Source organism: Sinohyriopsis cumingii, chromosome 16 (assembly GCF_028554795.1).
Source record: "Sinohyriopsis cumingii isolate HCF-2022 chromosome 16, ASM2855479v2, whole genome shotgun sequence".
Taxonomy (NCBI): Eukaryota; Metazoa; Mollusca; class Bivalvia; order Unionida; family Unionidae; genus Sinohyriopsis; species Sinohyriopsis cumingii.
In genome coordinates, this window is record NC_142976.1 from 42,726,703 (window position 1) to 42,744,996 (window position 18,294).

The window sequence follows — 18,294 nt, forward strand, 5'->3', positions numbered from 1 at the left end:
ATATGCACTGTATCAAAAGAAAAAAAGATGCTCACCTGGGTACCTACTACACACAGAATATTACATTAGTCAGGTAGGCCCAAACTCCTACCCTCAGTTACAGACAAAGGTCTAGCACTCAATGCAGATTACATGTTCATAACAGTCATGTGCAATAGATGTTAAATGAAAGAATGGAACTGCAGGTATATATAAATGCTTAAGGATTGGGCTAATATATGTACAGTTATGTGGTTGCAGAGCCCAGTCTTAATTGTTTGGACTTGCCTATGGGCATGTACCTTGCAAAGTTAAGATTGCCCAGTTGATTAAAGGTGATTCAAGATTGAAACTGCAGATGTATATGCAACAGATGTGTGGTATATATAAATGATAAAGAATATATATATATGTTATGTGATTACAGTGTATAAACCTTGCAGAATATAAAGCATTATGAACTGAGCTTGACAGCCCTATCTTAGTATTTAGACAAGTAAAGTTATGCTTGTCCAGTCTGAATTTACGTGTCCCAGGCAGCAGGCAAGTCTGTTTCCCCACCCTTGTACAGCTTTATTTCCTTTCTACATGTGATGGCTCGATTTTTGTTAGCTTGGTCTCACAACCAGTGAATTACAGGCTTAAATCCTCACTTTGACTTGCAGCCAGTAGATTATAAGCTTAAATCCTGACTTTGACTCACAACCAGTGGATTACATGCCTTAATCCTGACAGGAATTACAACCAGTGGATTACAGACCTAAATTCTGACTTGGGCTCGCAAGCAGTGGATTACAGGCCTGAATGCTGACTTGGGTTCACAAGCAGTGAATTATAGGCCTAAATCCTGACAGGACTCACAACTAGTGGATTACAGGCCTATATTCTCATTTTTGGGCTCATACCCTTTGGACTGCTGGCTTGAATCCTGACTTGGGGCTCACAACCAGGGGATTACTTACTTAAATCCTGATTGGGCTGACAACCCATGGATTTAAGGCTTAAATCCTGACTTGGACTCACAATCCATAGATTACAGACTTGAATTCTTTTTAGGCCAGCCTGGATTAGCTGTCATAGGATATCTCAGATGTAAGGTATTTGACTCGTATTGCCTCATCATCAATTCTCCATACCATTATCTATGTTGTTAACTATTCTGGCCATACTCTAGCTGGCAGTGGGATTAATGCTTACGAGTTAAATAATAAATCTCAAAGATTATAATTGATGTTTTTACAGGTAGAAAATATTATGGAGAAGTTTGAAAAGCAATTTGAAGATTTGGATGTAAGGACTCAGGTATGTAATATATATGCATTGGTAATTTAGATGTAAGGACTCGGGTATGTAATATATATGCATTGGTAATTTAGATGTAAGGATTTGGGTTTCTAATTTTTATATATGGATAATTTGGATTCAAGGACTCCAGTGTGTAATATATATGCATTAGTAATTTAGATGTAAGGATTTGGGTATGTAATATTTATATATGGATAATTTGGATGTAAGGACACATGTATGTAATATATTTGTATCAGTACTTTGGATGTAAGGACAAAGGTATGTAATATTTATGTATGGGTAATTTTTCAATTCATCAATGGAAGAATGTGTTATTCAGGTTAATAAAATCATTTCGTACTGTTGAATATTACATGTCTCATTATGTTACAAATTATTTCACAATGTCATATATGACTGGCATAATAGCCAAAGTATTCCAATTACTTCAAGTCATCGCATGACAGTATTTTGAGATTTGTTTATTACTTTATTCCTGTTATAAATATATTAAAATATACTGTTTAAATATGAATTTCAGTTCTCATAATTACAGATAGTTATAAATATAATAACATATCTCATTAAACAAATTTCAGTACTATATTTTAACAATCATTTACAAATATTGTCAGAAAATACAAGAAGGATGGATGAATACGTACAGTTCTTTCTGGTGTTATGAACAAAGAATTTCTGATTTCTTGCATCACATGATGCAGTTTTAACCAATGTAAATTCTTGTTACAAAGGATTGGCAAAAATGTGTAACTATAATATTTTGAGCTTTAATTGTTATTGTAGTAATGAAACTTGTTGCACTATTTTCATCCATTGCAGCCAAATCTTGCAAGAAACAGAAATTATTCGTATGGATTTTATCAATTTTATTTAAAATAAGCACTTGAATAAAATCCACCATGTATATTTGAGATCTTTTTTCAACCCAAGTTGAACTTCATCTGAAAAAATTCCAGTTTATATGGCCTAAATTGGCTTTGAAAAACTCTTCCGCTTATAATTCCTGTTTCAATAAGCCCTTGAAATTCACTGACTTGGTCATCTGTTGAACATCAGTTATGATGCCTATGTAATGGGTACATAGGAGTTATCTGTCTTTAAATACTTTCATAGTTTTGTGATAGATTTCATTAGGATATCCTTTGATAGTATATTTTGGCATCACCAAAACAATGGCAGGGCATATGGTGCTAACTTTGTCTCTCCATCCATCACATTTGATTAAGTTCTGCATTTAGGTCAGTTTCAGACACTGGTCAGTCATCCATATTAAAATGTCTAGCTTTTGTAAAATAGTCATGCTAGATGCGCATTATTTGAAACACGTTTCTGTGTTTTATATGTCAAGCATACAGCTTCTTGATATAAAGTAGATTGGTTGATTTTTGGGGGTCAGTTCTGTTTACATAATATCCTAGGTTAATGCACTATGTAGAATACCTAGATTGTACTTGATAAGCTTGACCTTGAGATCATTAGGATTTCCTTAATTACTAGAATTACGGTTAAACTTAATGATTTGTGATGTTTACGGGGATTAGTTGCAAATGACGTCTGTGTATAGGAGTCGGGTACAATGATGAATCCATCTTTGTGTCATAACAGACTCTGGAGGACTCTATGGGCACAGCGACAACACTTTCAACACCCCAGGACCAGGTAGAGGCACTGATACAGCAGGTAGCAGATGAAAGTGGGCTTGAGATTGTTGATCAACTCAAGGACCTTAATCCTTCACAGGCTTCTCTTCGAGCTGGTGCAGAGAGCAAAAAGGAGGATGACCTATCTAGAAGGTATACCCTGGGAATTAAATGCTTTGTGAATAACTATTACTGTTAGCCATTTTATTTCTGTATAATTACAGATTCAGTGAGTCAGTCATACCAAATAGGTCATTGTGGCCTGTATATCATATTCAAGTTTTGTGCATTCTGTGTATATTCAACACATCCAATTTTCACAAATTATCATCATCAGTGTGAAAATTATAAGACTTTTTGTGACAAGACTGATTGTAAATCTGTTTCTCTGGCATTGATGTGGTATCAGCACCATCAATATTAAGATTCTGTTCTTTTTCTTCAAATTTTGTCAGGTTAGATACAGACACATAATCCTGTTGCAACATAAGAATTCCATTAAATCCTTGTGTTGTGAATGTAATTAAGTATTTTTGAGACTAGTTAGCCCTATTAAGTCAGTTAAAATTTTGTAAAGTATCGTAAATACGATGAATCGTAGGCAACATTTGTTGTGTTCATTTAATGTGATTGTCAGCCTAAAGTTACCTTATGCAGTTTGACCCAAATATTTCATTTTAAAACTGTCGTACATGTATTACAGTTTTAAGGACCTTAACTCCCATATATTCATAGTGCAGACTGGTGAGAACAAGAACGTGCCCCCAAGCTACTGGACTGCTGCGGTGGCCTAAGTGTTTTAAGCATCCACCTCAGATGCAGGTTTGAACCCTTTCTGAGCTGGATCTCAAAGACTTATAAGCAGCTGCCTTGATTGGTGCTCACTATTAAGAGGACAGTGTTAGGACTGGTTGGCCTGGTGTCAAGATAATGTAACTGGGTATGACAAATCACCTATATGTCTGCAGCATGATGCCCCAGTGCTAGAAATCAGTATAATCTACCAAACTGCAGACTTCATAGCGATATGACTAAAAAAATTGTTAAAGTTACGTTAAAAATCAAAATCACACACACACACACACACACACAAGCTACTGTAACAATACAACTTTTTGTCTGAACTTCAGTTTATGCAGGTTGCTGTCAGTAGAATTTTGAAAATGAAAGTAAATTTCCATTACATACAAAACTACAATTCGTGTTTTAGAAATCTAACTTCTCATTCAAGAGGCTTTGTGTCACAAAAAATTTACTTTCACTTTTACTTGTGACTTTTTCATGACATACCTGGACCCATTATTTTTTTAATATGACACAACTTTAATTTTCTTTTATTGAAAATGTTATAACTTCATCATACAATTGGTTATTTTTCTAATTATCCTCTTTAATAACATGCCCTTGGAAGTATTCACAGCTGTATGTGTAGTGAGATGTGGGTGTATACAGTGTTTACAAGTCAGATACAAGTGGAGATCATGGCACAGATGCAGGAGAGACCCTGTCATCCTGTGTAACATGTTTTATGATATTAATAACAAAAAATATTTAAAAAATATTGACTAAAGGATGTTAGCATTCCAGAGTGAATCCTTTAGTTATGTGGATAATATGACCTCAAATATGTTTTGAATTGTAAAAATGTTGAGATGTTATTTAAAACTATCTTTCATGTCATTACATACCAACATATGGAAGGAATGTGTTCAGAGGATAGAAATTTATTTGTATCACTTCACAGTTTGGTATACTGTACAATCCATTTGTGTACTGCAAAAAAAAATATCTGGAAAATCCTGAAACCAGCGTTCTCCTAAGGGCATTATACTGTTATTTGTCCTGATCTATTATTATTTTAGCCCATGATGCTTTTGAACCAGCCAATATGCTATGCAAGTGTGCCAATATGAGGGATAGTGCTGGCTTTAAAAAATGCTGTTGCCCCAAAAATTAACAACCTCAATATTTTGTGGCCAATTTTCAAAATATTTCTCTAATAGAGTTCTGTCGGTTTGTCTCAACATCCTTGGGACCAAGGTAATATTGTCGACATGAGCGGACATTTATATAAGTTAATGTGTGTGTGCTGAAAATAGATTGTAAATTTGCATGAAACTTGTTTGTTAAATTTCAATCTATTTTCAGCTAACCCCATCCCTTTACTCTTATAAATGTCAATTGAAATTTTTAAGAGGTGACCTGTCATCAGTGACTAGGATTTACACAGAGAGAGAAAAAAAACAAAGGGAATTTTGATTAAATGAATACAACTAGTCTGAAATACACTTGTATATTGACGACTTACAATTTTGTAGTACACTCCACAATGTATTAAATAATGTACATATGAAAAATCCACGAATTTGAGATCACATGTGAGAAAATTCATGTATCAGTCAAATCCAGTTTGAAAACACATCTATAACACGTATTTATGTAAAATGTTAGTCATTATTTGATCCCATTGTCCCACTGTCATTAAACACATATATATGTAAAATGGTAGTCCTTGTTTGATCCCATTGTCCCATTATCCCATTGTCAGTAAACATGTTTGCTCAGATATTTATTATCCTACATAGTTGTTTATATGCTACGTGTACTTAAATTGGATTAGATTTTGGTCAGCTAGAGACAACTTCCTTCATGCCAAGGCTACCAAGGGACCAAACTTAAAAGTTTGACAAACATTCTTACTAGGTGTCCCACCTTCTTTTAAGTTGACAGCCAGATATCTATTATTTCAAAATATTGGAGTTATAATTTGGATTTTACACTGCCATTGCTCCCAATGGCAGCGTAAAATCCAAATTATATTTCTAGTATTTTTGAAACAATAAATATATTGCTGCGGCAAAATTGTAAGCATCAACTTTTTTCTTACAAACAAGAAACTTTCAAAGATCAAGAAATATGTTCCAATCACTATGAAAAACGAAACAGTGCTTTTATTTAAGCTTGTTCATGACTTCCTTTTTAGCAAAGGTCGTTGGCTTGATTTGGGGAAGGTGCATGTGTTATTGAAGGTGCCTCTAAAGGCCCTGTCTGAAAGACAAACAAGAGGGAGTTTGTTATTGCTGCAGCATTATCAAATAATTGATATATATACACACACACAGAACTATTATTGCTTCAAAGATAATCAGTTTTCTTTGGAGTTTCAGCAGAACTAATTTTTCTGGTATATTTAAAAAGAATAAGTATTGCCATCTTCTGATTGATTGTAGTTGTTCCCGTTCCCACCTTCAGAGGTGGTGTCAGGTAGCATGACCATTTGGGTTATATTACAGTAATAAGGCCAGACATCAGCATTCTGATATAACAATGCACTGTTTGCATGGTTTGTCAATATGACCAAAGGATTTGTTTATGTAAAAATAGATTCCAGTGCATTTCATATCCATGTTTGAGGCTTGCTTTCATTGTGCCTTTTAATTTCTCCACTCCAAACCCAAGTTTGTATATGCAGTTTTTGAGAGCCCAAATTTTGTCACCCAAAAATTCGCCAGATGGAATATTTTGTCACCAATAATTAAATAAAATTGCAATTTGTGACATTGGCAAAGCCCAGTGCGATCCCTGCAGTATGTTTTTATTTTTTCTGCTTTCCATTAGATGTTATCCTGTTAATTAAATATTCTGTTACATCATTCCAATCCCTATCACTCAGAGGACACCTTTCTTAATGTTTCTTGGATATGCAATTAAGTGATGTGATTTGGATTTTTAACGTAGCTTTAACAATTTTTCAGTCATATCGCTACGATGTCTGCAATGTGGCAGTTTATAGTGATGTCTAGCACTGGGGCATCATGCCGCAGACATGTAGCATGATGTCCCACCCAGTCACATTATTCTGACACCGGGCCGACCAGTCCTAACACTAACCTCTTAATGCTGAGCGCCAAGCGAGGCAGCTGTTAGTACCGTTTTTGTAAGTCTTTGGTATGACTCGGCCGGGGATCGAACCCACGACCTCCCGCATCCGAGGCGGATGCTCTAACCACTAGGCCACCGGAGCGGTCGGATATGCAATTAAGAAAATCGAGAATAATTACCTGCTCAGTTAGCTGTTACCTTTTGTACCTGGCATGGCCTGATTGCCAGTGTGTAACCTTTAATGCTAGTTCAGTCATTGCACTGGCGTATAATATGATTGGCCCATGATAATCAAGTGTACTAATAATGGTGTGTGTTCTTATTTCAATTGTTTCCACTTTCAGCTCAGTAGGTGTCATGTATGTCACTTTTGAAGTTAGTAAAGTCCTTAGAGCTCATTTGGTAAAATGTACACACAACTGTCAAAATAATCAAACAAAAAAATGTTAAATTACCCAGCACCTGTCTAGCCTTGTGTTGACTTGGCTAAGATCAGAGTTTGGAATCAGATTCAGAAAGCGGAATTTTGTCCATGAAGGATCCTAAGAAACAGAAATATTGGAATGGTTGAACACTGATTTGCAGATTTCCTGTCCTTGGATAGATACTGATCAATGAGAGGGTAAGTCTTCGATATTGCAAACTTTTTAGTTCAGATCCCCTTAGATGACATGAGGTGGGGTGAGATCGCATACAATTCCTAAGAAACTCTTACAGTGTTTTATTTCTAGTTTTGTACTTGCATTAGTAAGTAGTTCCTGTTGTTGTTTAGATGTTGTTATTTTTTAACATGTGACGAGTGAAGTTTCTTGAATGAAAATTGCATCTCATCCACAAGTTACTCTTAGATTTACATAGTATACTCTGAACAAGAATAAAAAATAATTTGGTCAATAAAAATAAAAAATTGAAATCTTAATTTGATTGTATATCGATCTATCTTACAAAGAAAAGTTTCAATTTTTATCTTCAGATTTTTTTCAGTCTGAAAACATATAAAGAAAAATGTTTTGTTTTATTCCTTCATTTATATATGAAATGCTTCTCCAACAATAAGAAATGGTGTCTGAGTAGGTAAATAAAACACTAAACTTTTGAACAATATTTTATTTTTGACATTTAGGGAATTAAGCCATAACAAACATCGCTCTTAATGGAAAAGAATACATGTTATAATAATTGTTGTCGTTATAATTTAAAAAGACTTCACTCTCTCAACTCCTAAACAATCTGCCCTTTGTAGTTAACTTAACCAGGAATCAGTTTAGTACCTTTTCTTACAGCTATAATAAATGTTCTGTTTTTTTTTTCAGACCAGGGTTTTCTTTGGCCTTGAACAGAATCAAAAATATGTTGGGAAACAAGCTCTTACAGCAGGTGTTCAGTAACCTTGTAATCACCATTCCCGGAGAAATTATTTGCCTTAAGAATGTTTTTTTAATTTCAGAAAATAGATATGGAGATTGAAGAAAAGAAAGATATTATTTTTATGTTCAAAGAATGTAATGTACATTGGCATGAAAATGTGATATTGCTTGGTGAAATAAAAAATACACTGTCAATAATTATGTGTATTTTTTTTTTCTCATTTCATTTGGGGTTTTATAACTGTTATAATGATAATGTGCATTTTTATAACATTTTCTGTCACCGTATGTGTGTTTACCCCATTGCTATCAGAAACTCCAGGGGAGAACACTGGAAACATCATGCATTTGTGATGAATACAGGGAAAAAATGATGCCTTTCAGGAAATGATTTTTGCATTTTATTATAGTTGTTCATTGATCTGCCGGTTCCTGAGTAGTGATAACACGTCTGCCAGGGTGACCATATTGGCTGTCAAAATGTCATCATTCTTGCTTAGAACCAACTAGATGTCATCATAAGTAGTCCCCATGACTTTCCATTTAGTTGAAGATTTTTATGATGGCTTCATATTGAAATCAGATTGGCACATTTCTCATTTCGGATCAACTAGACATCATTGGAAGTCTTTTGGTTAAAAATCCAATGTTGATGTGACCATCTATTCAGGAAGAGTCGTAATAACAAGATTTTCAATATTGTTATTGTGATATCCATTTTCATATAGGACCATTTATATCTTGGAAAACTGCGTATGTACAGTTTCATGGCAATCCAGGAATAAGTTTAGGAAAGGTAGTGATAACAGTCTTGTACTAGCAGGTGAATAGGTGATGGGATAAAAGGCCAGCTGAGAAGCTATTCTGGTCTATGATCAGTAGAGCTAAAACTAGATAGGCATTCATATCACATAGATGCTCCTACCAGTATGATCCAGTTGACCTAAAACTAGATAGACATCCATATCACATAGATGCTCCTGCCAGTATGATCCAGTTGACCTAAAACTAGATAGGCATCCATATGACATAGATGCTCCTGCCAGTATGATCCGGTTGACCTAAAACTAGATAGGCATCCATATCACATAGATGCTCCTGCCAGTATGATCCAGTTGAAATGCAAAGTTTAGCAAGGGCAATAACTCTTTTGATTTGGCCAGAAATGGTGAAGATCAAAAATATAAAAGTTGGTTTCAATCCATATAGAACCTTCAAAGATTTTTTTTATTGAATGAAAATGAAAAAAATTGCAATAGATGGGATGTGCAGGTCATGGTGTGACAGGATAGATGGACATGGGTTACACTATATGGTATTTTAAATGGGGGGGGGAGGGTTTAGAAGCTAAAAACCTTTTAGACCATCATAATTATTTGCATCAGATGTGTTACTTATTCCTATTCTGTTTCAGATTGCAAGCACTCAGGAATTAGATGTACAGTATAGCCATTTTATCAACCTTGCATGTACAGGCCAAGGACACAGTGTGGATGAAGTGTGCATTTTGTGGAATGAATACAAATTACTAACAGTGGCTGAGGTCAACCATATTGGAATGACATTTATGTAATTCCATATGCTTGATGAACGAAAGTGACACATGTCAAAGATAAAATGTGAAGCCAACTTTTATTTTTTTAATCTGGTTTGAGGTATATAAGGATGGCATAGAAAAAAAAAAGATTCACAGGCTAGTTTATTATCTGAGACTTTATTTATTTTAATGCATTTTGCACATAGCTTAGAACCAGTGTTGACCCAGCTTTGGGCTGACTTGAATAAGGCTAGCAGTATGTTATGTGGGCACTAAAATCAGTCTATCTCTCCTTAAAGAAAATGAAACAGAGTAGACCCAGATCTGGGTTGTATTCAGTAAAACACGTCAGCTGTGAATTACATCAATCTCTACTAAATAGCCTTTCTTCTGCTGGGAATTTTCAACATAGTGTACATATGATCACATAAGGCAGACATTGAATTTTCAAATTTTGAAACAAGCTTGTCAAAGATTAACATATGAACATTACTTGCCCTTAGTAAAGTTTATTTAATCCATTTTGTAATTCAAATAGGTCTAAATATACTGCAGGTGTTTGACATAAAAGGTAATTTAAATAAAGTAATGATGTATTCAAGTTCTCCAAACCTGTTTATATGTCTCACTAAGCAAGCTCTCCTGAGTGTGAAACATAACTTGCATGCATTATTGCATCAAGCTGCCTGTCTTTGACTGTTGGCTTTTGTCACCTTCATGTGCAGCCTGTACAGTTGGAATGTTAGTCTGTCACATAGGTATAACACTACACGATTCCAGCTTTATTGAACACAATCATGATGTTGCATAATGCATCCGCAGATCTGGTTCTTCATTGTTCATTACTCTTTTTATGATATCAAATCAACATTGTAGTCCTTTATATGTGTTAAGTAAAATACATATCAAAGCAACATGATAGTCCCTGATTGGGATAAATATATATCAAAGCAACATCATAGTCCCTTATCTATGTTAAAATAGATACCTCTCATCTCTGGTTTTAAGTATCATACTTTATGAAAGAGGTGCATGTACAACTAATGTAGTATTCTCCATGTTTTACTGGTCTCCTTTCTGTTCCACCAACATATAGATGGTTCCTGTCACATCATTGTTTTTGATAAAGGTATATTATTGTATGAAAACCTAAATTTTTACCAAACCTCTCGTAGCCATTTGCTGTTGCCTAGTGCTGCAGAACATGAGGTTGTACCTAAAAACATATTAGCACAACAAAAGTAAACAAATTATTTTAATTTAACTTGTATAGTTATACTTATCATATATGGTTACCTTGACCAACATGTGAAATTAAGATATGTAACTTTAGTCTGATAAGGATTTTTATATAGTATGTTATCACCATTGAATGTAGCTCTATCAATGCTACTTATTTCATTTCTCAGTTCTTATACCTGACAAGAACCAATTGTATTGTCATTACAGATCATTAAATATTTTATATGTTGTGGATTCATATATTTTATATGTTGTACATGTACAGCATAACCCAGGATGACATAGCTTCACAACACAGATGTACCTTAGCATTAGTTGGCCCACACTACTGCAGCTTCTGTAAACCATATTGTAATTAGCGAGCACTTGGCTTGATATGGTGCTTGTACACTAATGTAAAGATGTTGGACACATTACAACCAGTTCAATAGCGGAATTTCCCACTACATGGAACCTTTTAAAAGACTGCTCTGAACCATATATATTTTGCAAGGTCTTCTCAACCATACATCATCTTTCCTGTAACGAATATATTGAGATTTTTTTCTTTGATGGACAGGAATGTACCAGTTTTCCTCACCTTAATTTGTAACTGCAATTTTGTTCATCAATTTTGTGTATTTTTAAATTTTTGTTTATATGGATGTAATTGAAACTGCAGTATAGAAGTGACATGACTCAAGTGACTCGTCTTATTTTCTGAAAGTTTGTTAGACAATAAAGTTAAAGAGTGCTACACACATGTATTGTGCCTGTTTACATCAGTTATAGTGATAATTTAACTTTTCTTGGCAAAATAATATGTGCATGTAAAACACAGTTCTTATCATTTTTGATGACATTCGGACCTCTTCGTGAGCACTTAATTTTTGTATTTACATAGATTAATAACCTAATTATGTACCTTTAATTTAACTATAACCCATATTTAATTGAAATGTGTACATGCCAAAAATGTAGTCTTGGTAACACCAAAATGGGGGCGGGGTGTAGTAATGAGAAATTATAATATTCCTGTTAAGAAAAAAAAAATTAAGTTTAAATAAAGAAGATTGCAACAAATTCTTAATTGTTATTTGGTGTTTTTCTTCTTTCAAATTTATCGTAAACTTTGGCATGTGTTGCTGATTGACAGAGAACTTTAAACATTCCATTTAAATTTTTTGACTCAAGCTATGTAAGATACAGAAATAGTTTCCGGAACTCACAATAAATACTTTGCTTATCATGATAAGTGCTGGGAGTGAGGGTAAGAATGATTACCTTTAAAATAGCAAGAGTCACATTATTGTCTTCAGATTTGTAGGATGAGTTGCAATTTTTAAAAAATTTAGGAATGGGTTCTTTTAAATCTACACATTAAGCATGCTAACATTGAAAAATCAGTGTTTTCCATATATAAGTATTATGTGGATTTCTTTAACTTCCTTCCTTTCTCAGTGTTGAATACTGATATCAAATTTGCTAAAACAAAAATAAATTTATATAGCTATTACAGTTCAGTATTACAAAGTAGAGGTAAGCTATTGCACTGCCCCTAGTGTCAGCATGGATATATAAAGCAAATATAGATCCTCACTGAATAAAAACCATTCTTTCTTCCTTGGTCCTAGACATCAGTTTGGAGTGGGTTTTATTGCACCTACCGCCTGGGGATGAGGCTAACTTTACTCATACCTGTACATTCTTGGTTAAGTTTTTCTATTTAGATTAGGTTTTTTGCACACGGTGCTTCATTGATACCTGGAATCATGAAACTTGGTTAAGGGATATGGCTTGATGAGTACTAACCTAATTATACTAGTAGATCACTGTGGTACTATATTTCACACTTCACTAACTTGGGCTAAATTTTGTTTTAAATTTATTTCCCTGGTACCCCGAGTGGTCATGTGGTCTAAAACACTGGTCATTACTGATCACTGCCATCTCACCCGTGTCCTTGTGGGTTTGAGTCTTGACATGGCTGACACAGATATGTGAGATAGCTTGCCAGCAACTTCCCATGGGTCGGTAGTTCTTACTGGGGTTTTCCATGGTTCTTCCTCCACCAGTTACACTGGCTGCCATATATAGCTTATCTCATGCTGAGATATGGTGTTAACCCAAAACAACACTTCTTTTTTAAGCTCTGTTCAAGCAGGCTTGTATTTTTCATATACATACTGGTATACAAAAGATTAATAAAACTTAGTGAATGGATGGATCTAATACATAACTATGACCCTATTTCATGCTTTGTAGGTCACTTTGACTAATATTTCATGTTTTACTGACTTGGGTGCAATCTCAAGCACTGTTTTATGCTAAAACATCCAACTAGATGATTGTATGCATTTCTTTTAATACCAGACCCATAAGGCAAAAAAAATCAATGTGATCTACACATTTTACTGGATTTGGTTAAGGTTTGGCAATTAGTTTATGATTATAGATTCATTTATGATTGACCTATATATATCGTAGTCTATCCAAAAGGTCCTTTCTGATGAGTGCAGTTGGAAGTCTGACTAAATATCTAAATTGTATGCTTGGTCAGGAATTACTAGCTTTTCCAGGTGAAATATGACAATTCACCACACTGAAATACAATAAATATTTTCGCTGCCATGTCAATAACATTATAAACAATTAATTTGAGGCATTTTTAGATGACTGTCTGGTGTAGCTGGGAGGTATGGGTATCTCACATGCAAACAGAACAAGTTAAATCCAGTCAAGTGCATACAGCTTTTCAATCAACTTTTTGTTAATGTGCTGCTTTGCCTTGAATTAGGATGTAAAATTAAGCTACTACTGATATTTTCTGTGCGAATGTACATAAAACACAACAGAACATAAAATGTAAACTGCTGATAGTATCAAAAGGATACAGCAAGATAACTACTATCATTCTGTTGTACATATTACCAGCCAATACATTTAAGCATAAAATGAAATAAACTGTGCTTGCTCTGAGTGAACAATGGATATATTTCAGCACGTGGGTGAAAATCTCAAGTATTTTCAACCAAATGTATCTGTCGTTCATTCAGAGCAAGCAAATATCCACTCTTTATTCGGTGGTAAATGTTCCATATTAATAAATATACCTTTTATATTGTGATATGTTATCCTCCACAGGTTCAACTGTCAGTTGTACATGTGAATGAGTATAAGAATTAAGGAACGGTTTCCATGCTTTTCATACAGACCTCACATGTTGTGGCTAATCATGGTAATTGTGGATGCATGAATTACGTACTGCTGATTGTCACTTGGAGACTACTGAAATCCTGTGACTTTCACATAGTATAAATAGGGCTTCAAGGGGTTGCCTTTCTTTCAGATTTTAAGACTAATGATTTAAAATAATAATACAAAAACAAAGTTAATAGCTAGTTTTTATCAACTCATGGTACATCTTGTCAGACACCATTGAAAAGAATGTTCTTTTTTATTGTTTTCTTTCTTTTAGGCCCAGTCACTATATAGGTGGGTGGGTAGGTAAGTGGTTTCACTGTGAGCTCAATACTAGCGATATGGTGCAGATTAAAAGCTAAAGTTTTAAATTTGAAAAATAAGATTACAAGTTCATATGTAAGGTAAAAGATTGCACAAAAATCTTTAATTTGAAAAGTGTCATAGATCGATTTATGCTGGATTTATTTTCTGTATGATGATGTTTACAATGGCTACTGGAGACTAGTGAAAGTTATGTAAAGGCGAGTCTGTAATTGATGATTACACAATGGTTTTTATATATTTCCTATACTAATGCATCAAAGTAGAATTTTGTAAATTTTAGATTTGATTCAGAATAAATATATAACTAAAGACAATTGAAGGAAATTAAACCAGAAGCATTTGCTTCCAAATATTCTAAATAAAAAACAGAAAGTTCTGAATAACATAGGCTTCAGAGGCAGATAGAAATAATAAATAGCTGGTGCAGTGGCAAGCGTTTATTTATACAGACTTTGTCAGGAAAGGTTGAATGCTTGTTTAAATGTAGTTTGATGCCAGTGATGGAATATTTCATGGGTTTCTACTGTTGATGCAGGCGAATTATTGATTGGTGATTGATAGTTTATCATTTTCCAAGTGTTGTTATGTGTACTGTGCTAATATTCTATCCAGTTGTTGATAACTAAAAAACTTTTATTTTTCATATTTTTTCAAGTACAGTATGTTAATGTTTATATATGCCATTAAATTAAATCTTATTCATCAGAGAATGTGGTTTTGTATGTATTTTAACCCTATAATTTGACTAATAAAATTTCATTGCTTGTCCAACACCATTCATTGCATATCAAACACAGTTTTGATCAATCAGTGATTAATTTTTTGATCAATCAATGATTAATTTCATTTATCAGCACACCGTTTAAAACCCAATGTTATGTTTGTGGCAGGTAGCGTGAGTTTGATATATTAAGCTAAATTTAGTATATGAAAAGGAAATATTCCTAAAGTTGCATATTCAGTGAAGTTGCTTTAAAGAGACTGTATGAACAAAATGTATGTACATACAATTTCAACCTAATTCACAAGTGCCTGTAAATTTTGATCAGTCATGTGGCAAATCTGAAGTAAGGGGCCGCCCATTTAGTACGTATGCATGGAGGGTGGAGGGGGTTTAACACAAATGCATACACTTGCATATGGGGGGGGGTGTCTACTGATAATGTATGTACACACAGGAAATGAGGGGGTGAAACCTTGATAATAATTTGTCTAATATGTAACTGTGTTCAGTAGGCGTTTTAATTTTAGCAGACACTAGACAAACTTTTTAAAGTTACACAGCTTATTTCTTTGATGCAGCCAGACATTCAACGTTGGTGGACTGTTTTATTAAACATATTAATATTATTAATCCTTGATTGTTTCTGCGTGGATTAAAAATAAGCCATTCTATAGAATTCGGGGGGGGGGGAGAGAGAGAGGGTCAAGCATACGTACGCAGGTGGGTGGGTGTAAAAAAGTATGAATGTGTACAGGGAGGGGTTACGTTTTGCCTGATTTTTGTGTACATACTAAATGGATGGCCCCTAATTTCATGTTTATTTTTTGTTGAAACATCAGAATATGCTAATGTTAAGTTATTATACCTACTATTTTGCATTGTATACAATAGTGATGTGTATTTAAACTTTGTATAAAAAAAATGTATTAATCATTTTAAGGAGATAATTGTTTTGAGTATCTCCAATATTAAATTTTATAAATTTAGTTTTGTTCAAACTGGAAACTTGAGCAATAAATTATAACCAGTACCATATATACTTGCTTATAAATCAAAGACCAACTGCAACAACACAGATCCTGATCTGCTGTTGCATAGGATGTGGCCAGATCAAGATATCTGTTTGTTTTACTGATTACTCCTAACAAGCTGCATAGATTCAGATCTGCCAGTGCATTATGTGAAGTTTGCAGTTTGACTCTACTGATAAGCAAGTGTAGATGGTATCTGATTAATTCCTTTCCCTGCCAGCATACTCTGATGGGGAACTAATATTTGTGGAATTCACGTATGCTTCTACTCATGGTCCATTAATCAAGTATTTTATCAGTAGATATAAAAGTATACAACTTCACGGCATAGACTCTGAAGACTAAGTAATGACTAATTAAGATTATACAATTGATGGAACAATTTAGAGATTGTTTTCTGGAATGCAATTAGGAAATGAGAGCCTCAAACTCTTTTTGTTTTTAATTTTCCTGTATTTCAGATTGTAGAAAAACTATTTGTATGGTTGCCACTGCAGCAATTGTAACTGACTTGTAATAAATTATTAACTTGATAGTTGTCTTTGTCTGGTGACTGCTAACACCAAGTCATTTAAAACTCTAGTCCAGTTGGTACAAAAATGTACATCAGTAGGGTTTACTTCAAAGTTATAGGGATTTCAAGCCAATGATATTTGAAAGAAATCTGACAGTAGTTTGACATGGAACTTGCAAAGAACTGTATATATTATTCCATTTACTGGTTAAAGGCCATGATAGTTTATGCAGTGATACAGATGAGTCATTTAGCTAATTGTTGTCAATTGTCCATCATCTGCCCTCTGCAGTTTCTTTTTAGCATCTGCTAGATGGTGCTTATTATTTTAAGCCTGCTTTTCTGGGGGCAAGACCAATTTTGACCTATTACCCTGGCAAGGACTATGCGAGGGAGAAAGGGCCTTGAAATTTATTCTTTGTCCTTTGTAAAAACAAAAAAAAATGGGCTCAACCTATTTGGATGAAATTTCACTAGTCCAACAATGAATGTATAGTTACTTATTTTTGTTTGGTTAGGTAATTATTTGTCCCTTATGTTTTTCTATTTTTGATGAATAAATTCAGTGATTTCCCAACTCAGGCAGCTTCTTGACTTAAGCTCCATGGATATGGTATACTTGTATCTTTGCTGTTTATAAATAATTGCCAGTTTGCTTCTAATTATTTTTGCACAAAAAACGAATTCTGCAGAAATAAAAAGCACGAGGAAAGAACATAGGCTTACAGTATTTAAAGAAGCAGTGACGATTCAGGATCCTAAGTTTTATATACAAGTCCTGGCTTAGCAAGGCAGTCAACTTTGCTTGCTTCAGTCTATTCAGCTGAGTGAGAACTACCATTTGACGAGAGTTAATCTGTTATGGACTGGTGTAATGTCCAGCAGGAAACCATTGTATAAAGTTATTGAAAGAGAATTACACAACCGTTTTCTTGCTCAGACTCTGATTGCATTCATAATTCTGATGTGTGATTGGTCAGTAATTTTAGGTTTAATTTAAGTAGCCTCCAAGAATGATTCTCATACCTCCAAACCAGTTTTAGCTTTGCCTAACAGAGCTCAGGCCACCATGTAGATATCAATGTTAACATTTGAGAAAATACAATTTGCTAAATGCACTAGATGGCCCTGTACATAAACACATGTACAGTGGAACCCCACTATAACACGATAATTGGGGTCAAAAAAATTGGATCGCGTTAATAGCGGGGTCGTGTTAATGTGGGGTTTTACAGTATTTTACTTTTATCAGAGAACAACTCACTGGCAAATATACATGTATTCATGTCTAATGTATATGATGAATAGGGTATCAACACCATTTACTGTTGCACCATTGTGTCATGCAGTTCATCCATAATGCATGTAATTCCATTGAAAAATTGCACACAGATTTACCGTATTCAATACCGCTCCAGTGGCCAAGTGGTTAGAGCATCTGCCTTGGATGTGGGAGGTCGTGGGTTCGATCCCTGGCCTAGTCATACCAAAAGACTTACAAAATGATACTAACAGCTGCCTCGCTTGGCGCTCAGCATTAAGAGGTTAGTGTTAGGACTGGTC

General features: G+C 34.4%; 1 protein-coding gene across 1 annotated transcript in view; it reads left to right on the forward strand.

The window, feature by feature from the left end:
* Positions 1-16,750, forward strand: part of LOC149780315 (charged multivesicular body protein 1a-like) — a 37,586-nt gene extending 20,836 nt beyond the window's left edge. Inside the window, exons 6-8 of the mRNA XM_089937157.1 lie at positions 1,222-1,281; positions 2,893-3,080; positions 9,591-16,750. Of these exons, the coding sequence (XP_089793283.1) occupies positions 1,222-1,281; positions 2,893-3,080; positions 9,591-9,612 (270 nt within the window). The 3' untranslated portion in view covers positions 9,613-16,750. The remainder of the gene's footprint in view (positions 1-1,221; positions 1,282-2,892; positions 3,081-9,590) is intronic.
* Positions 16,751-18,294: the final 1,544 nt, after the last annotated feature.